Source organism: Mobula birostris, chromosome 3 (assembly GCF_030028105.1).
Source record: "Mobula birostris isolate sMobBir1 chromosome 3, sMobBir1.hap1, whole genome shotgun sequence".
Classification (NCBI taxonomy): domain Eukaryota; kingdom Metazoa; phylum Chordata; class Chondrichthyes; order Myliobatiformes; family Myliobatidae; genus Mobula; species Mobula birostris.
In genome coordinates this window covers 180,091,191-180,113,198 of record NC_092372.1, presented here as the reverse complement: position 1 = coordinate 180,113,198, position 22,008 = coordinate 180,091,191, and the positions used below count along the sequence as shown (strand labels likewise).

General features: G+C 38.8%; 1 protein-coding gene across 4 annotated transcripts in view; it reads left to right on the top strand.

Annotated features, from left to right (window-relative positions):
- Nucleotides 1–22,008, top strand: part of rsu1 (Ras suppressor protein 1) — a 176,804-nt gene that overhangs the window by 53,707 nt on the left and 101,089 nt on the right. For all 4 annotated transcript variants that reach the window (XM_072253783.1, XM_072253784.1, XM_072253785.1 and 1 more), the window contains exons 4-7: nucleotides 3,017–3,137; nucleotides 9,367–9,485; nucleotides 12,161–12,243; nucleotides 12,493–12,607. In XM_072253783.1, the coding sequence (XP_072109884.1) occupies nucleotides 3,017–3,137; nucleotides 9,367–9,485; nucleotides 12,161–12,243; nucleotides 12,493–12,607 (438 nt within the window). The remainder of the gene's footprint in view (nucleotides 1–3,016; nucleotides 3,138–9,366; nucleotides 9,486–12,160; nucleotides 12,244–12,492; nucleotides 12,608–22,008) is intronic.

The following is a 22,008-nucleotide window of genomic DNA, read 5'->3' as shown; positions in this document are numbered from 1 at the left end:
CAGCAGCCCATATTAATGTAGTGGGGGACCTTTCACTTGATTTATTACAGCAGGAGCCTGGTGGTACATGCTTTTTGTATCTTTTGCTGGAGGAGATGGCGAAGGAGAGGAGAGAATATCCAGAATGGGTAGAATCTTTGATAATGACAGCTGCTTTACTGAGGCAGCAAGAAGTGTAGACAGCCTCCATGGAGGGGAGACCACTTTCTATGATGCGCTGAACAGTGTCCAAAGCTCTCTGCAGTTTCTTGCAATTTTGGGCAGAGCAATTGCCATACCACGCAACAATGCATCTGGCTTGGATGTTTTCTATAGCAATGACAAAAATTGGTCAAAGTCCAAAGGGTAATGGCAAATTTCTTTAGCCTTCTGAGGAAGCAGAGGTGTTTCTTGTGTACATGACTGGACCAGGACAGGTTAATGCAGATAGTCACTCCAAGGAACTTGAGGTTCTCCGTCCTTTGATTTCAGCACCATTGATGCAAACAGGATCATGTAGGATCACCCTCCTCCCCCCCCCCCCCCCCCACCGAACCCCATTGTTAATAAACAATTCTTTTGTTTTGCTGATGTGAAAGATTGTTATCATGACAACATACCACTAGACTATCGCCTTCACTTAGATTCAGCCCACTACACTGGTATCATCATTAAGATAGTCTAGTGACATGTTGTCAAGCTTATAGAATGAGTTGGAACAAAATCTGGCGATGCAGCCACGAGTGTATTTTGCCATCAATCCGGATGGGACGCCAGTTTCCAAACCATAAAAGCTGATGTTTGTGAATGAATACAGGGAAGTACATTGACACAGATAGCCCATGATGTACAGATGTTATGAAAGAAGATTTGAAAGGCACCTGTATATGATCAGACTCTTGGAAGAATTAAAAGCTAAGGCCTAAATATTGATTTAGAATCTTCCTTTAATGTCATGGAGCTCAAATATTTAAAATTGGACCTATCTGGGGAAAATCTAAATATACCTATTATGAGATTCTATAATTTATTTGAATTATTCAGCATCTTTAATGCACACAGTGCAAATAAGTATTAGGGAAGAGCTGTTTGCTAGCAATGGCTCTTAAAGAAATCAGCAATGGATTTTTCTATGATAGCTGCCAGTTGTTTGGTTGTGTTTTTAAATGCAAAGTCATATTAGTGGTGGTGGAAAATCTCTCATTTCAAAAGTACATCCAAAACTTTATGCGTTTCATTTTTCTCCTGCATGATATGTGTCCACATCAAAACAAAAAATATCCACTCTTTACCCAGGCTTTGGGGAAAACTGAGATCTATCTCCTCATTTTAAAAGAAAGTAACTTCAATGTAGGTATTGGTAGGCAATTATTACATTTGCTCAAGAATTCTTATTGTGAAATACAAGGTTATCTTAGCTTACAAAACTGCTGAATAATTTGATTAACAAACTTGTTGAAATGTGCTTTGTATTTTTTTTGGTGCAGCAACTATGGAATGATGAAATTGATAATTATATTTTAAAGAAGGCATCTTGAACAATACATCTTTTTGAATTAATGGAGATTTCTCGTGATCATAAAGAGAAATAATTATTTTGTCATTTGTTTATTGCTGTTTTTCATGATATTCTTTCATGTATCTGCCCTCACATACTCTATTGGCTGGAATCTGAGCGTGTTTGACATACAACTTTAAGCACCGTTTGACCTTGCATTCACAAGAGAAATCAGTGTAGAATGGTTTTAACCTCTTTTAAAAGAGCAATATACACAGATGCATTGATTCCAGTGGGAAACTTTCAAAACAAAAAGGATGAATTTGAATTAGAATTTGATGTTGTATCTAAGTACACAAATGTTGTGCATCATGACACAATAAAAGGACACTGATAAATATTGTAGCATCAGTGCATAAATCAGTTCATAAGAACCAAGAGCCATTGAATTTCATAAGATGCCAGTGAATTAAATGCAAAGTGGACAGGAATGAATTAGCAAACCAGGCACAACAACAAATCAATGTGTTGCTGCTACAGGCTTATCATAATTTTATATACCTCTTACCCATCAGCCGCCTTCACTCTAGGAGGGCAAGAGACCACCTGTCCAATAACCAAAGTCCTTATTTGACTGGATATTTCTGATCCATCTTTTGGTTTTGCATTAATTTGATAAAAAGCAAGGTGTGTGTTGATTTGATGCAGACTCAGAATTATTAGTATTTCTTTGTATATTCTCCAGGGTGTTTAAACAGGGTGATCTGAATACATATGGTGTAAACCTCTCCAGTCTAAAGCAATCTACTGATCAGAATGCAAAAGGCAAATTGAAAATGAAGTTGAAAAACTGCATGGAGTATGAAACCTTGAAATCTTGTCATTATTTACTGGCTTTTTCATCTTTTTCTCAAAGTTTATTTCAAGAATTCCCTCTATTTGGCTCTGTTTATATTAAATTCTGTAATTTCTGTTAGTGTTATCTTGCAATTGGTTATACATATTGCCAATGCACCCATCCAGTGATTTCACAACCAGGACTTAAGTAAATTTTATAAATTATTCAGCATTTTTCAGCTTGCCTTTTTGATTGTTACTTTATTCTGCAGTTTTCATCGGTTTCATTTTTCTATATTTAGTATGCTTTTAATGTAGTTTTTCAATACCTTTGCTGTTATAAAACACAAGTTAGATTTTTTCCTTTCCAGAAGAAAAGGCTATTTTATAATATTTTATATAATTTTACTTTGCTCTGAGTGTTTTATCTTTCACCAACGTCTGATGAAATATTCTATTTCTGGCAGTGATTTTCCCTGCCAATTCTCCGCAATAAAATGAAAACCTGTTTCAAAGATATTGTTTTCTTCTTGAGGGAGATTGTAATGGGCAATTGTATGTTACGTACATGCTACTGTGAGCTGACAGTTTGAAACCCAAAGATAAAGTTATGATTTTTTTCTCCATTTTTTTTGCCTCTTGCTGTCGCGTCCCTTTACAGTGAATGTGGATTTAACTGTATTTCTGCTTCTTTCTATTCAGGTGTTCCAGCAAATGTAGCTGAATTGAGGAATCTGGAGGTGCTGAATGTTTTCAACAATCAGATCGAAGACCTTCCCACACAAATCAGCAGCCTACAGAAGCTGAAACATCTTAACCTTGGGTATGTAGATCGTATTGGCAATTGAGTTGAAGTGGGAGGTGAAGATAACTAGAAAATGTGTGGACAGCAAGTGAGAGGAAATGGGCTTTCACCAAATACACTTTACATGCCACAAATACCTGAATTTTAATATTTAAATGAACAATTCCAAACTGCCTAGTTTATTCTTTCCATTGCTATGTACTTTTTCTCAGCAAATTTACTAAGTGGATATTCTAAACTTGAATAACTTTATGCTGCTGACTCTTGTCCACTGTGGGGTGAAATGGAGCGTCCCTATGCTCATTTTAGTCAAAACTCCTGAACTGCTGTTAGATTGGATCTTTGAAGAAGCTTCACTTCTATTACATTATGAGCCCCATCTTCCTTTCACTTCTGTCAGTAAGCCTCTGTTATAAATCTTTTGATCTCTTTCCATCTGAAATGGTGTAGTGAACCGTGAGATTTGATATTCATTGTATAGTTGAAGGTTGGGGTTGAACTGTTGTGCTGATGGCATAAGTTATTTTGAGCATGAACTGCAGAACACAATTATAGAATCAGGCCGTAGAATCAGGTTTTCTTTTAATGTAACACAGCTGGTGTCTCCAGTCTCATTCCTGATGGACTACCAGAGAATGAACTAATTGGACAGAATTTAGATTGAAGTCAATTTCCCATAAAGCTGACAACTGTTTACAGTGATTGGTCTGGAAACAAAAGTAGATCGTAAGCAAGTTCCATAGAACTGGCCTCTTGGCAGGAATCTAGGCCATGAGGTTGACTGCCATTAAGCTAATTATACTTTTGGTTTTAAAAAGATGGCTTAAGATTCAGTCTGCTCCCTTTCAAATAATTAATAAGCATATTATAAATGTTGAAGATCTATTTATGTAATATAATCTAAATCTTAAAATCAGATACCTGAGCAGGATTGCTGAATGCCAAAAAAAAAGGTCTATCAATTATTTTGTTTTATTTTCTCTAATAGAATTGTTTCTCACAGCGTGTATTGGCTTTGCAGAACTGCAAAAAGTGGGTTCATTCATTAATCTGGCATGCACTGGTTACAATGGTTCTACAAGGCTGCTTATGGAGGGTTAAGTCAAAGTAGGAAAAAGTATCTTCAAGTATATGATACTCAGTGCTTGACCAGTGTAGAGCTGTAATTAAAAAAAAAAGCAATAGAATCTTGAACCTTATAAACAACAAAGAAAAAAAATATCAGGAAGAGACTTTACTGTTGAGACTATGTGTTGAGCACTGTGTTCTCCATGCAGGAAGAAAACATAAAAATGCATAAACCTGCACATTTACAGTAAATATGAGATTGGGTCTTAGGCTATGATATGAATCATAGCCTAAGAAAAAGGCTTGAAGAAAAATCCAAGTTTTTTGCCCTTAGGCGAATGGTAGAAGCAAGTTTGGATAATTCTAAGTGTAGAATAAGTTGCCACTGGATTAAGCTAATGAAATGCTGAAGTAATAGTGATAAGAGAGTTTTTACTCTCAAAGAGATCAACATAGAACAGTACAGCATAGAAACAGGCCTTTCAGCCCACAATGTTGTGTGCAATTAACTTTGAGATACAGCAGAACAGTAAAGCAAAATATTTTGAATCGTTTAGGAAGCAATTTACATCTCTCTTAATTTCCAAAACTTCAAATTCCGTAAGTTATTTGGTCAGATTTAAATGTAACTTTCTTTTTAAAAAAAAAAGATGGTGAATCTTCCTAAGAGTGTGTGCCCAAATTGACATTAATCTTCTTAAAAAAAATATATATACTCCCATGTCATAATTTTGAGCAGAGATTATCATTGATTAATGAATTGTAACAATAATTATGGACATTTTAAGGAAAAAGGATGAATTCTGTTGCAACATTACGTGTAATATTGTTTTACTATTAATAAATTTAGAACAGTGACACATTGAAATAAATGAAGCATTTTAGAAAACCTGTTCAAAAATTAATATTAATCTTTTAAAAAGGCAATTAAAAACCATTTGTATATAGTGTTGTATTGTACATATGTAATATAAATGTGAACACTATCTTGTATGAACATGCCCCAAGGCATACAATATCAAGGTGAGGAAAATAAGCACATTACACTCAGTGAAGTTGGGTATCACCTTGGGTAGAATTTAGTTAATCTAAATGTATTCTCAATCTAAGTGTAAGTTAATTCCAAAAATTGCTTGTCTGTCACCTTGCACTGTTTCAGGATTGATTTTGGTCCACTTCAGCTTAGCCAACATAAAAAGCTGAAGACAAAATTTTCGACACTGTGGTTTTGTGTTTGTGCATTCTGTGTTTTAGAAATGGTCTTGAAAGTTCTGGAATGAGATGGGGTTGAATATTTTCTTTTGTTATCTATTTGGGATTTTAAAATTGGGTTATTTGCAAGTAAAGATACCTTAGAGTATGTTATCAGAATCAGGTTTAATATCACCGGCATATGTCGTGAAATTTGTTAACTTAGCGGCAGCAGTGCAATGCAATACATGATAAATATAGAAAAAATGAATGAAGTACAGTATGTATATATGCATATTAAATAGTTGTGTTAAAATGGTAGTACAGAAATAATTAAAAAAGTGAGGTAGTGTTTATGGGTTCAAAGTCTATTTAGAAATCAGATGGCAGAGAGAAAGAAGCTAATCTTGAATCACTGAGTGTGTTACCAGCTGAATTTTGATCTCAACTAGGTTACTCATCTGGAGTATTTTTAAGTGCAAGGACATAAATCACCATTTGCATTTTATTTCACTGCCAGTTATGCTAATCCAGGGGTATTTCCATTTATACATATTAATTTAAGGGTAAGATTAAGCCAGCGATTAAACCAGCAATTTATGGGGTGAGTCCTGATGAAGGGTCTCGGCCTGAAACATCGACTGTACCTCTTCCTAGAGATGCTGCCTGGCCTGCTGCGTTCACCAGCAACTTTGATGTGTGTTGCTTGAATTTCCAGCATCTGCAGAATTCCTGTTGTTTGCATTTATGGGGTGATTTTTTTTTTGAACAAAATAAAAACTTTATCTCTGATTTGGATATTTTTTTGTTATCAAGGGCGAGCTGTGCATTTAATTTAATTGAAATTTTAGAAAGCTTTTAATAAAGAGAATTTTAGTTTATGGAGTTAACATAAAATTATTGACTTAGTTATGAAATTGTCTGAGTGGGTTATAATTCCATGAAGTTGTAGAGCACAGAAACAGGATATTCAGCCCCTCATGTCCATGCTACCCATTTTGCCCATCAACACTGATCTCACTTGCCTGGTTTAGCCCCTCTATGCCTTGTCTATTCAAGTGCTTCTCAAAATTTCTCTTAAACACAGTGTTTATTTCTGACTCCACACCTTCCCTGGCAGTGAGTTCCCGACGGCAGCCATTCTCTCTATATGAAAACAAACCCCTGAAATCCATTTTAAAACTTTTGACTTTAAAACTATGTCCTCTACTTTTTGATATCACTAAAGATGGGGGAAAATATTTTGACTATCTACCTTACCTATGTCTATCAAAATTTTATATACCTCTATCATGCCCTGTCAGTCTCATTTGCACCAAAGGTACCAAGTCTCGTCTATCCATTCTCTCCCCATAACTAAAGACCTCCAATCCAGTCAATATCCTGATGAATCTTCTCTCCATCCTTGCTCTGGTGTAGTGATCAGTGCTACGCGCAATACTTTGTGTGGTCTAATCTGTGATGGGCAAAGGTGCAGTGTTTAGTAACTACCTAACTTGTATTTTATCTGCCCTGACTCTTTGAAGGTAGTCATTCTGTTTTCCTCCTCCCATCTCAGAGAACTATGGACTTGAACCTCAAAGTTCTTCATCAGAATTCCTCAATGCCCAGCCATTTACTGTAGATATCCCACCTCTATGTGACATTTCATCTCACATTCATCAGGATTAAATTCCATCAGCCAGCAGCACGCCTGACTTTCATCTGATCTGTATTCTGTTTCAGCCTTATGGAATCTCCCTTGCTATCCACAAGGCTACCAATTCTTGTGTCATCTGCAGACTTGTGACTTGCACCTCCCATATTCACATCCAAGATGTTAATAAGGGTGAGCTTTGTATTTTGGCCACTCAAATGACAGAAATTTTCCCTTACAGAGTTCAAAAATGTGACTAGTGGTGTCTCAAGGATAATGCAGCCACCAGTACTGTCTTTCTTAGAATGGAATTGTAACATAGGCTTGTTATAAAAAGAGGTACATGGATGAAAGTGCATAAATCAGAGTTGTATTCCCTGGAATTCAAATGATGAAGGGTGCCTCACCATTGGACTTGACATTCTGATGATTATATCTTCTAGCATGGCCCTGAGTTCAATCTTGACTGATCAGCAAGGCCTTGTGCAGTCCAAGGTGTTTTCCCCTTAGCATTTGGTTCTGTTTTTGAATGGCCTTGACTGTTGATGAAGTCTCATCTCCCCAAGTGTTCTGCCTGGCAAAGCTGAGTTCATTAACTGGCAATATTATCAAATACTGTCACAGTACATGATTTACAGTAATAAATTGTCTTTTTGTCCTCTGCCTAAAAAGGTTATTAAAACAAAAATTGATGAAGTTTAGCTGTGTGCAAGGAATAGAACATGATGTTACTCAAATATGCTGGGGGGTGGGGTGAAATTGTAAATAATCCAGGGGGAACTGCATGTCAGTACGCTGAAATAGGATAAAAAGTAATGTCTGTTTTGTACATAGTAAGTGCTGTAAGTAAATCACTGTGCAAGAATTTAGCATACAGATCTGACAACGGAAAAGTGAAATTGGTAACAAATCTGCTTTTAGGATCTGTTCAGGTTCAGCACCTCAGATCACATGGTGCTTACTGTTTTCCTGCTGTCTGGGGGCATTGACATGGGTCAGTGCAGACAAGATTGATGCTTTCTTTTGCAATGTGTCTTTGAACCATGCAGGGCAGTTGACTATGGAACGTTAAGCTCAATGCAGACCTGCACCACAGCACTGGGCTTCTATAACCAGCTTGCTGGAGGTCAGAAGTTCTGCTTTATAGTTTGGACACAGTTACTAGCACAGATTCAGAAGACCTGCCGTATTTAAGGGAGGACAAATGGCAAAGCAAGCAATTACTTTTGGTCATAGGGGAGTCTAGGATTGGGGTGCATCAAATAAAAGTAAGAACCAGGCCTTTCAAGAGTGATAGTAGGTAATGTTTCCATAGGCAAGAGTGGAATTCTCATCTGTTAATGGAAATTAATGCTAGGTAAAGTTAATTTTACTGTGGATTTATTTTTTGTTGAACAAATATAGTAAAGAATTTGGGACATTGGTAATCTAATTCCATATACCTGCTATCAGGCATTATCTGATCTGAACAGTGGAAAGGGCTCGAAGCTAAAAATAATGACCTTTACATTTGCACCCACATATGGAGAAAATAGACCTTTTTTTACAAAATAATTAGAACAAGATAATAGTAAAGACCTTTCTTTTCAGTTACGTTTGTGACTTTTTTCATTTGCATTTAATTACAATGGGGAAAGGTCATCTAGTGTGTGGTTATGATAGAGGTCCACTGACCTGGACTCATTCAGAATGTGAATTCAAATGTCACGTTTTCAGTTTGAAGTGAGTTGACAAAAAATTAGAAAGCTGCTGGATGAGTTCACTAATGGTATTGTCTGTTTATACCTCCAATTCCATGTGAGTTGAGATTAGGGCATCACTTTTATTGCCCTCTCAAAATAGTCCATCAAACTACATATTATTAATAAGTGAAGATTCACCACACTTTCTCAGCTGATGACCTCCAACACAACCAATCCATGAAAGAAACTATCAACAATATTTAACAACACAAACACGAGGAAATCTGCAGATGCTGGAATTTCAAGCAACACACATAAAAGTTGCTGGTGAACGCAGCAGGCCAGGCAGCATCTCTAGGAAGAGGTACAGTCGACGTTTCGGGCCGAGACCTGATGAAGGGTCTCAGCTTGAAACGCCGACTGTACCTCTTCCTAGAGATGCTGCCTGGCCTGCTGCATTCACCAGCAACTTTTATGTGTGTTGCTTGAACAATATTTAACATGTCAATTGAATACAATGGATTTCTAGTGAAAATATGCAGAAGAAAAATATTCTGGAAATAGTCACCAGATCGGGCAGTGATGCTGGATGAATGTTGGCATTTCTCTGTTTTGGGATGTTACTTTGCAACTATAAACTTAATCTTTATTTCCCACCCTTACCCAAAAGCATGAACAGATTAAATTCTCTGCCAAGAGGGTTTGGATCTCTGCCAGCACTGGAAGTGCTTGATTTGACGTACAACAATTTGAATGAGAATTCCCTTCCTGGCAACTTCTTCTACCTCAGTAAGAGACTTTAAAAAGAATACTAATTTTGCTTAACTTCTGTGGAACATTGATAGATGTAAAATTGGAAAGTGAGTTTACTGATATACCATTTCTGCTATGTTTCATAACCATTGCTCTTGAACCAGATGATGTCTATATAGAAATGAAGATTTTAAAGATGTGCAGGCTGGTTTAAGATAAACACAGAAACTGCTGGGATCGCCTGGCAGTCAGAAGCATCCTTGGAAAGGAGAAAAAGCTAAACTTTCAGGCTGAAGGTCCATAGTCTGAAGAACATCTTTGACCTGAAATATTAACTGTTTATCTTAGCACAGACAATGCTTGACTGGATGTGGGTGTCCGGCATTTTCTGTTTTTTTTTATTGTCATTGGAAAGGAAAGCACATTAGATGTATTCAGTTGAAATTTGTCGTCATGACCCAAATAATCCTATGTTACTCATGTTCAAGTATTTGGATTGTGATTTACAAAATCCTGTAGTTTGTATATATTATTCATATTATCTAGTGCAAGACCCAGATTTTTGAAAAACATCATAATCTTAGAAAGTCTCTTGATTTTTATGTATGTAGAGGTAAGAGGTAGATTTAGCGCTGATTGGGAGAGTTGAGTTTCCTGTTAATATCATTTAGACATAACAAAACTTCATCTTTTTGCTGTCTCTTTTTACATACAAGTATGTTCTAATTAAAAATATGCAAACCTTTATTCTTGCTATTTTTTTTATTTCTCATTTACTTGAGATTTTTCACATTATGTGAAGAGATTGAGACTATTGCTTTACCATTTGCCCCAGCTGCAATCAAACTAAGTGTTTCAGGTGATCTGAATATAATTCAATTGAATTTACAAATAGATTTGTTAATGGATGTGGGACCAATTGCTATAGTAAATTATTGCTGGTTTCAAAATAATAAATGTTATCAACAATTAAATCTATAAGGTTGTCTTTGTGTAACTTGATTCTTTGCAATTCATATTCATTTAATATGGCTAGGAGGTAAACTAATCATTCTCTTTCATATTCCTTTCAATACCTGCATAGTTTTGCTGTGAATGGTTTTACTATCATAAGTCACTTTAATTTCAAATTCATAATTTGCTAAAAAAATAAATGTTCACTGCATAGTTTGGCAATGTTTTTCATGTACTAGGACAAATTTGCTAATGTTGAGTATTGGAGGCAAAATAACACTATACATCAACATGGCAGTTCTCTTGTCTATCCGTGTCATTACTGAAGTGCAACCATCAATTGATATAACTTAATTTCTGTATCCTGCTGTATAACAAACTATCTTTAATGACCATAATACAAATAGTTTCATTAAATTAAAAAGCTTTTTGGATTAAAACAAATGAAAATCGCGAAGTACCAGAAATTGAAAATTTCTTATATATATTTAAAAAAAACTGCAAGTGCTGAACCTGCAAAAAAAAAAAACAAAGCACTGGAAATGCTCTGCACGTGAACCTGCATCAGTGGAAAGAAAAATGTGGTGATTAATTTTAGAACCAGAAGAAGTTTGTTTTAATGGTTGGCACCAAGGCTAAGTACCAACAACTGGGAGATCTTGCATTAAATGAAAATAATCGAGTGTGCTGAACCTGTGGTTACATAGTGTTACATGGGTAAATATGAAGTGGTATGCTGAAGGTGGTGACTTTTTTTTATTGTTCTCTGGGATGACAAGCAATTTTAATAAAATTGTAGCAAATCATTGTCTAGGCCTTGCACCAACCCTGTATTCTTTAATAACCTGATTCAGATGGAAATCACTCAAACAGTATGATTCCTCAAAACCCTAGTCTGATTTTCATGTTTCCGTAAATGGGGCCTTCTTTTCTTAACCAGCTATATGTTCACCTTACCCCATTGCCAAATTCGCACAAGGCTTGAGGTTATTTCTTTTTTATTTTGGCTCTTGGGACATCAAGAATTTCAAATAGAAAACCTTTGCTCTTCACATTTAAATGTGGAATTGAAACAATCCCCTCTATGACACCGGTAACTTTTCATGTCTTAGTTGTCCTTCAATCTGATAGTCTCGCCTAATTTTCTACTGTATCTGTTAGTTCTTGTAGACATCTTGCTTGTTTTATTTTAACCTTTTCTGCTTAATGATCTGGAACTTGTTCACTGGAACGTTAGCAAATTGAGATTTGATTTATAGAAACCTGATGCATATAAAAATCGAGAAAATAGAGAAAATTGACTTTCAAACTAGAGAGTACTGAGTGATTAGTCAGCTATGTGGTTAGTATAAAAAGGTCTGAAAATACTTTAAGTAAAATTATTTTGTTTATGGGGGGAGGAAGTACAAGTCCAAAACAGCATATTTCATATTAAGTGCAATAGCAAAGACCATAAAGATTTTTCAGAATAATTCAGTTGATAATATGTGTATTCGTCTGTCTTTTTAGGAACAATAGGAATGTATTATTACTGAAGTTGTTAATTGTGTCATTAGCTCCAGGATGTGGTCATGTTCCTAGCCCTAGCATCAATACAATAAACCAGCTTGACCTGCTTGCTATTATTGGGTGCCCTGGGCATGTCAGAGACTTTTGCAAAGCCAAGGCTATTAATCAAGCTTGACTACTTTTATTGATTGAGCCTCAATGGTCTGGTTACATGCCATGCAGTTTATATATTGCTGTTTAATTTGTAGCCACCTTGCGTGCACTCTATCTAAGTGACAACGATTTTGAAATCCTGCCGCCAGAAATTGCGAAGCTCACGAAGCTGCAGATAGTAAGTAATTTATCTAAATTTTTGAAAAATCAATTGGCCTTTGCAGTTTGTGTAAGTTCTGAATGAAGCCAATTTGAGCATGTTTGGAATTTATTTTGTTGGAATAAACTGCTGCACCTGGTACTACCCTTTGCTTATCAGTAGAGAGTTGTTATAAAGTGAGACAGTAAGAGGAACCAAACTGAGAATTGTTTGTGAGCTGTTTCATTTGAAATCTGAATTGGTCCAATGGTTGTCCATTTTTTTAAGATCAGCCTAAGGGACAATGACCTGGTATCATTGCCAAAAGAGATTGGAGACTTGTCTCAGTTGAAGGAGCTTCATATTCAAGGAAATCGACTAACTGTGCTTCCCCCTGAAATGGGTAAGAGAGGCTACATTGCCTGCTTTATTCTACAATATGAAATACTTTGTTTACTGTTAATAAATAAAAACACTTTAAGCAAATATCTAGTATTTTAAAGCTCTGTGTGTTGTAATAGAAGTTTAAAGAGCAGAATAATCTAATTGAAGAGTATGTTTTTTTTGGTGTTTAATGATAACTTGCTATTCCTCATATTTAAAAAAGAAAAAGTATCTAAACTGAAGTTCTGGATTAAATTGTTAAGATTTAAAAACTCAGACATTTAAATTTATTGTCATAGTAAAATAGCAAATTGTATCCATAAATTAATTTTTACTTGTATGTTAATTTTACTGATTTCTCTTTTGCTAATTCTGTAAACTGTAACTGGCCTTTTATAAAGAAAGCAAATATTAACGTGAGATTTTAATTTCATACTTGATTCGGTGCTGAGATTAGGGAATGGAGAGCTGTACATCAGCATTCCCTTGTCAACTCAAATAATTTTCATGCACAGCAGTACTGTGAAAATTAAAATGAAAGGTTTTTTTGTGGAAGCCTGTCCCTATTTATGGAATAACTGAAGGAATGGATTACCTTACCAGTATCTTATGAATTTTGGATTTTTTGACATCCGAAACCTAAGCAGACATTGAGTAAATATGTTTTTTCCCAATTGTATGTCAAAAAAGAACATGAGTTTTCACCGTTAAGGAAGAAGAACTATCTCCACCCAATCTCTACCCATCCACTTCCATATTAACTGACATCACCTACTTCTGTCCCACCTTCTGTTCTTGGAAACAAGCTTAATAAATAAAAAGTATTTAAAAGGCTGTATGTTTCCAGTAATATATGTATTTTGTTTTCACCGGTTTCTACCAGCTATTCAGTCTCAGCGGAATCTTATAAGGTAAAAAGTGCAAGAAAGAAATTGAACATAGTAGTGTATATGGGCTGGAAAGTAAAACTATGTTACATAGGCAGAGCAAACTCTGCTCATCACGCATTTCATATTTTCTACTTGCATTGAAGCCCCTTCAGCACATTGAGTTAGCCCTGGCTGACAGTGCGATCCATCCATTCCATTCCCCTACTTCTTTCCTCAGCAACTCGACTGATGTGTTATTGGCTTGTTCATCTTTCAGGTAGAGAACATAATTGGAATTCAGGCAGTGTGGTTAGATGGCTGATGGACGAAAGCCTGTTAACAACCTGATAAATTGTAGGTGCTGCAGGCCCCATCATTTTGGGCTTCCTTTACAAAACTCCTTAATGGGATGGTTCTGAAACATCCACTCACTAGCACATTGACAGCTTTGTTCCTCACAGTCGAGTGACGTGTAATGTTTGAACTCCACCTCCACAGGGTAATACCAGAGTGTACAGGTTTCCCCCACCATCCGAAGGTAGAGCGTTCCTATGAAACGGTTCGTAAGCCGGAATGTCGTAAAGCGAAGAAGCAATTACCATTTATTTATATGGGAAAAATTTGTGAGCATTCGCAGACCCAAAAATAACCTACCAAATCATGCCAAGTAACACATAAAACCAAAAATAACAGTAACATATAGTAAAAGCAGGAATAATATGATAAATACACAGCCTATATAAATTAGAAATACTTCTCTACAACGATTGCCTGCACTTTTCTCCGTAGCGAAAATCTCACACAAGCGCTCTTGGCAGAAAATCTCACGCAAGCACTCTTGGCAAAACACTCTGTCCAGTAACCTTTAAACTAGGAAGCTGCCAAATCATACCAAATAACTTGTAAAAATACACAGCCGATATAAAGTAGAAATAATGTATGTACAGTGTCGTATCACTTACTGGAATCGGGAAGCCAGCGTCGAGCACACTGATGATGGTGTGTTAGGCTAAGTCGTCGCAGGTTGGGCTGGTGCAGTGGTCCCCACCCTCCAGGTAGCGACCCGATCCCGATCTGCGAAGCATGCAGGGGTACAGCAGTAGCCAGGACGTATCCAACACATCTTTAAGAAGAAAGCCGAAATAAACGTGCTAATTAATTAGGTGCCGCCCGGCATGTAATTGTCAGCCCAGATCAGAGGCGATTGCTGATTGCGTTGCCTCTGATCTGGGCCAACATTTACGTGCCAGGTGGCACCTAATTAATTAGCTTATTTATTTCGGCTTTTTTCTTAAAGATGTGCTGTGTGCCTCCCGGCTACCGCTGCATTCTCTGCGAATCGGTATCTGTCTGGGGCCCAAGGGTTGGGGTGGTGGGACACTGGGGTGTCATCTCATCGTCGTCTGTTTCCATTAGGGCAGGCAGCTCATCTTCTTCTATCTCTGCCCACCTCGATGTCAAAGGTCGAGTTTCATCGTCTGCTGTGGCTGATGTGGAAGGCTTGCTTGACTGCTTAGCCTCACGCATTTTTTATCATAAATTTCTTTGTAAGCACTCAAACTATCCTGCAAATATGCCCTAATCCGACGTACCCTTTCAAAATTAAAGTCATACTTTATCATTGCAGCGAAAATCTCATGTAGTTGCTTCACCTTCAGTTTCTGGACGACTCCTCCTTCGGTCCGTTTGCTACTGCATTCGGTTTCGATTGTTATCCTTTCCTCTTGCAATTGCATCAGCTCTTTGTCTATCGGATCTTGGCCATGGGATGCCAAAACCTTTTCAACATCATCTTCGTCAACTTCCACAAGCCAAACTCACTTTGTCCTTACTTCGTTCACCACGATCGAAATGCTTAATTATGTCTAGTTTTAAGTGTAACACCCTTATGAGCTCTTTTAGGCTCTTCTGATACTTTAGAACTCATCTTGCAAAAAGCTGCTCACAGACACGTGTTTAAGCAATGCCGGCTAGAATGCCGTTTTGAATCCGGGGGAGGAGCAGCTGCTCGGGGCGCGCGCTTTTTATCACGCACTGATTTTTTTTCGCGCGCTGCTTTTTTTTGTAACAGTGAAAACACCTTCTGTTAGCGAAAACAGGGAACTAATGTAGGTCTTCCATAACAGTGAGGCTTTGTAAAGCGAATGTTCGAAAAGCGGGGGACATCTGTATCACAAAATTTAAATATACGCTCTTTAACTGTGTCCTTCTGTTCACTAGTTACTGCACTAATAACTTTTGTATCATCCACAAATTTGGGTATAGGATTGCAGTCTGGGTCCATGCCAAGCCTACTTACGAGGTTCTCTCTGAAATGTGTTTTGAAAGGTTAGATATAACATGCATGGAGCTACGTTCTTCAGCTGTATTATAATTGTTGCATCAAGGAGTCAGGTAAAAATCAAGTCAATAGGCAACAATGAGAAAACCTTCCACTGATTGCAACAATACCTATTAAAAAAATAAAAGTACAGACAGAAGATCTGCAGCTGCTGGAAATCTTGAGCAACACGGACAATAGGCTGGACTAGCCTAGCAGGTTGGATAGCATCTATGGAGGGAAATGAACAGTTAACGTTTCAGACCGAGACCTTTTGGGATGATCAGCAGGACTGATGAAGGGATTCAGTCCGAAACATCAAATGTTCATGGTAACACCACCTGCAGGTTTCTCTCCCTGAAGTGCATAGCATCATGATGGCAGAACAGTGGTGTGGCTCGTAGAGTTACTTCTTCAGAGTGACAGACGCCTGGCAATTCTGACTTGAAGTGCTGTCTTTGTGGAGTTTGCTGCCAAAGGAAGCAGTTAAGCAGTATCGTTTAAGAAGCACTTGAATAAGTACCTAAAGGGACAGGGCATGTAAGTATATGAGCCAAACTTGGGAAGTTGGGCTGAGTTGGATGTGCACAGTGGCTGGGCTGAAGGGGGCCTGCATCCATGCTCTATTGTGCTTTGGCAATGTGAGATCTTCCACTTCCAGATACATGAGTTGTTAGGTTCATTAGCCCGTATATATATATTTTTTTGAAGTACTCTTGTGTCACCAAGTATTAGAATCTGGAATGAAGCTGCCAAGCATGTAGGAAGAACCGGCTGCAGTGAGGAACTTGGTCCGTGGCTGTGGACTCGTTTTTGGAGACTCTGCTGTTCATGCTCTATGTTTGTTTATTTGTTCGTTATTTTTATATAGTTTGCACGATTTGTTCTTATTTTTCACACATTGTGTGTTTGGCAGTCTTTGTACGGGGTGTTTCAATGGGTTCTGTTGTGTTTCTTTGTTTTGTGGCTACTTGTGAGCAGGGGAACCTCGGGTGTTTTTGCGATACCTACTTGGATAAGTATATGTTGATAATTTACTTTTCTGGAAAATTGCAAATGTTACTCAGCTATTTAAGAAGGGTGGGAGGCAGCAGAAAGGAAACTATAGACCTGTTAGCCTGACATCAGTGGTTGAGAAGTTTTTGGAATCGATTGTTAGGGATGGGATTGTGGAGTACCTGGAGGCACATGACGAGGTAGGCCAAAGCCAGCATGGTTTCTTGAAAGGAAAATCCTGCCTGACTAACCTATTGCAATTCTTTGAGGAAATTACAAGCAGGGTAGACAAAGGAGATGCAGTAGATGTGGTGTACTTGGATTTTCAGAAGGCCTTTGATGAGGTGCGGCACATGAGGCTGCTTAGCAAGATAAGAGCCCATGGAATTACAGGGGTGTTACTAGCATGGGTGGATCATTGCCTGGTCAGCAGAAAACAGAGAGTGGGAATAAAGGGATCTTATTCTGGCTGGCTGCCTGTTACCAGTGGAGTTCCACAGAGGTCATTGTTGGGACTGCTGCTTTTCACGATGTATGTCAATGATTTGGACTATGGTATTAATGAATTTGTGGCTAAATTTGCCAATGATACAAAGATAGGAGGAGGAGTGAGTAGTGTTGAGGAAACAGAGAGCCTGTAGAGAGACGTAGATAGTTTAGGGAAATGTGCAAAGAAGTGGCAAATGAAATACAATGTTGGAAAGTGTACGGTCATGCACTTTGCTGGAAGAAATAAACAGAGAGACTATTATTTAGATGGGGAGAGAATTCAAAATGCAGAGATGCAAAGGAACTTGGGAGCAGGTACCCTAAAGATTAACCTGCAGGTTGACTCGGTTGTGAAGAAGGCGAATGCAATGTTGGCATTCATTTCTAGAGGGATAGAATATAAGAGCAGGGATGTGATGTTGAGGCTCTATAAGGCACTCTTGGAGTATTGTGTGCAGTTTTGGGCTCTTTATTTTAGAAAGGATATACTGATATTGGTGAGGGTTCAGAGAAGGTTCACGAGAATGATTCCAAGAATGAAAGGGTTACCGTATGAGGAACATCTGGCAGCTCTTGGGCTGTATTCCCCGGAGCTCAGGAGAATGAGGGGGAATCTCATAGAAACCTTCCGAATGTTAAAAGGTCTGAACAGATTAGATATGGCTAAGTTATTTCCCATGGTAGGGGGTTCTAGGACAAGAGGGCATGACTTCAGGATTGAAGAATATTCATTTAGAACAGAGATGTGGAGAAATTACTTTAGTCAGAGGGTGGTAAGTCTGTGCAATTTGTTGCCACGAGCGGCTGGAAGGCCAAGTCATTGGGTGTATTTAAGGCAGAGATAGACAGGTTTGTGATTAGCCAGGCATCAAAGGGTATGTGGTGAAGGCAGGGGAGTGGGGATGATTGGTAGAATTGGATCAGCCCATAATTGAATGATGGAGAAACTCGATGGGCCGAATGGTCTACTTCAGCTCCTATATCTTATGTCCTTATAAAGGAAAAGGGATTAAAGGAGGATAGTGTAACTGGGTGGTTGGTGGTCAGTATGGCCTCTGGGGCAAACAGCCCGTTTCTGCTCCTGTCCTCCTGACTGTGATTTGGAAATGTGTTGCTAATCTTTCAGCATTGGGTCTGAATTCTGGGCCTCCATTTCCAGCAGCACTCTGGGAGTATCTTCACGAAAGGACTGCAGTAGAAGCAGTCCCATGTTCAGTTAAGCGCAGACAATGAATACCGGCTGTGCCAGGGGTACTCAGATACTGGAAACGAGTGGGGTGGGTGGGAAGCTGTATCGGAGCTCTTTGGTCTCCCTGGACTTGAATCGAAATTGAGGGACCCATCCCATTGACAATTTAACAACTTAATCTGCTCGATGTTACAGAACACTAACTTCCATACAGTGCTCCGTCTCAGCTACTGCCATCTCTTGTATCGTCCTCTTTTCACAGTAAAGCCTTTCAAAATTTAATTGGACAGTGGTGTTTGGGAGGGCGAGGCTGGGGAATGTTTAAATACTCAACATTGACTGTGAATAGTACAAAGTTCCATATACAATTTCAGAATCTCCCAAATGGGAAATTTTTCTTAAATCTTTACTTGTATCCCAATGTTGATTTACATTTGCAGCTCTCTTGCAGTCAAGCTGCATAGATGCCATGATCTGTGACTCTGGTGTTGTGACAGCAACTGGATAGTGGTATGGCACTTGATCTTGTTACTTGCATCCCCACCCCAACCCACTTCATTGTTGTATGTCTGACTTGTGAAGTTCACTATAATGGCACTGACCCACTTCCCAGTGGGCAGTGTGTGAATGAGGCAGCATTTGCACAGTTGCTGCCTGAGCACAGTCTGTGAGCTGCCAGTTGTGTCTGCAAAGGAGAAAACCAGCATAATGGTTTCTTAAAGCAAGAACGTCCCAATCCTTTTTTTCAAGCTTTGACATTGTAGCAAAATATAACAACCAAATTAAGTCAAACATACTCCTGGCTCAACGAGGAGAATAGGTGCATACCAGATAACATCCAAATAAATGACAAATATACACTCTTGTGAGGCCACCTTGTTGGAAAGACTGCATGCAAAACAGCAGAGATGCTGTGCTCCAGTTAACGCTAATCAGCATTCATATAAGAAACAGATTAGGTCAAGGTGCTTCGCCCCTGCCACATCCCAGTCATATATGGTGGTGAGAGGTTAAAGAGGTGGAGAAGGCTTTAAGAGAACAGCAAGTGTAAATCACTGACCTGGCTGAGAGCCTTCAGGTCTCACACTGTTCCCACAATATTGCTGTGTGTTCTGTTGCTTACTTTACTGGTCGTAGGTCATAGTGATCGTCTGTGTGAAATACAATGGTGAAATGATACCAGCTGTAGGCCTAGTGATAACAGGAAGTGGCTATCTTCTAACTGTACACCCTGGAATTGCATGAAGAACTCAGAGGACTCAGTGGTGAACCATTACACTAGACAATAAAGATTTTGCTTCCTGAATACCTTTGGGTGTATCTCATAGATTCTGGGTTGCTGATCATAAAAATTTCCATCAAATTTCCCTAACAGTGTATTTAGCCAGAGAGTGGTGAGTGCGTGGAATGGGCTGCTGGCGACGGTGGTGGAGGCGGATACGATAGGGTCTTTTAAGAGACTCCAGGATAGGCACATGGAGCATAGAAAAATAGAGGGCTATGGGTAAGCCGAGGTAATTTCTAAGGTAAGGACATGTTGGGCACAGCATTGTGGCCGAAGAGCTTGTATTGCACAGTAGGTTTTTTCATGTTTCTATGAGTAGTAAGGTCAGCTGGTGGCGCAGTGACCTCAGCGCTGGACTGCGGGGCAGAGGTTCCGAAGCTCAAACCCAGCCAGCTTCCCCCGGCACGCTTTCCATCCGTGCGGGGTTAAGAGCTGGTGATCTCTTGGGGAAAGAAAACCTCACCCAGCAGAAGGCAATGGCAAACCATTGCTGTAACTTGCCGCGTATGCAAATTCCAACTACATCAGAACGGCGTGGAAGGAAGTTGTCCGCTACCTGGAAAAATTCCGGATGTGACCTACATTATGAGTAGTAAATCTGTGGAACACTCTGCCACAGACTGTGATGGAGGCCATGTCCGTGAGTATATTTCAGGCGGAAGCTGATCATTCCCTGATCGGTCAGGGCATTAAAAGTGAGAAGGCAGGTGTATGGGGTTGAGTGGGTTCCAGGATCAGCCATGATGGAATGGTGGAGCAGACTTGATGAGCTGAGCGGCCTAATTCTGCTCCTATGTCTTATGGATCATGCACCTTTTTTTTTAAAATCACCTATATTTGTTACTTCAAGTCAATTAAAATGTTGCCCACAATGTAAGCTGAAAAAGTTTACATTTCACCGACTCGAAGGAAATGAATTTTGTTTTGCAACTGCAGTACAAGGACAAAAATTACGATAAATTAAAGAAGTGAATAGCGTAAAACAAAGAGGAATAATGAAGTACTGTACATGGAGGATTCAGAAATCCTCCATGTACAGTACATGGAGGCTGGCCCCAAAAAGGGTGCCAGGCCATCTTCACCAGCAGGGGGGATGTCCCGTGCGTGGAAAGGGTCTGCGATTACGCATTCCCCACAGCAGTCCCGCCCAGGGAGGGCGGGAACGGGAAGGCTTTAAAGCAGGCCGCAAAGTTTGAATAAATCTCTTGTATCGCAACTCCAAGTCACCGACTACTTGTGGTTATTTTAGCGCTGTGTGTAGCACACTGCTACAATGCCAAGATTAAGAAAGGCATTTTTGTTGATGCACAATCAAACAGTCATCAATGACAAGCAATCAAAGAATTTCTAGTGAAATCGGAGAAAATCTCATGGAAGGCACTCAAGGATGTTGAAAATTTTCTTGGCAACTACAGAGCACCAAACTACATGCAGCTGGTTGATAGCAGGCTTGAAGTATTCAAAACCATGCAGTGCAACATGTCACTAAAGATTCATTTTCTGCATTTCCATTTGGGCTTCTTTCCTACAAATCTTGGTACTGTTAGCAGTGAACATAGTGAAAGGTTTCACCAGGACATTGTGGTCATGAAGAAACAGTGTCAGGGCATTTGGAATCCATCAATGCTGTTTGCATGTTGTTGCACACTTAAGTGAGAAGCCTCAGACACAGAGTCCAAATGAAAATCATCAACAGAACACTTTTTTTAGTTGAACTATTGCAAAGCGCAAGTGCCATTATGCAATTATAAACACATTATATTCAATAAAAGTTAATATTTTGTTTCTCCAAACTTCTATTTGATACAAGTAGCCTGAAAGTATATTTGTGTTCAGCTTCAAGCAGTCTATCATAGACAAAAATAATTCTGAGGAAGCAACACTTTTGAAAAAATTTGTTGTCCAATGAACTTCATCTAGAGTTTTCAGTGGGTGATTAATCTCAATCACCTCTTAAGCTCTGCATGACATCTGAAAACTGCTAACTATACTGAATTCAGCAGCAGCATCCTGCTGATGGTGCTAAAGGAATAGTCCTGCAATCATGAAGAAGGCACACTAGAGGTTCTACTATGTTAGCAGTTTAATTTGGCATATCACAAAAGACTTGCAAATTTCTATAGTAGTACAGTGGAGAACACTGGTGCATTGCTGCCTGTTGTGGAAGCTCCAATGCACAGAGTTGCTAGAGGCTGCAGATGGTTGTCGACTCGGCCAGCTCTATCATGTTCTCAGTCCTCCCCAGCATCAAGGACATCTTCAAGGGCCAGTG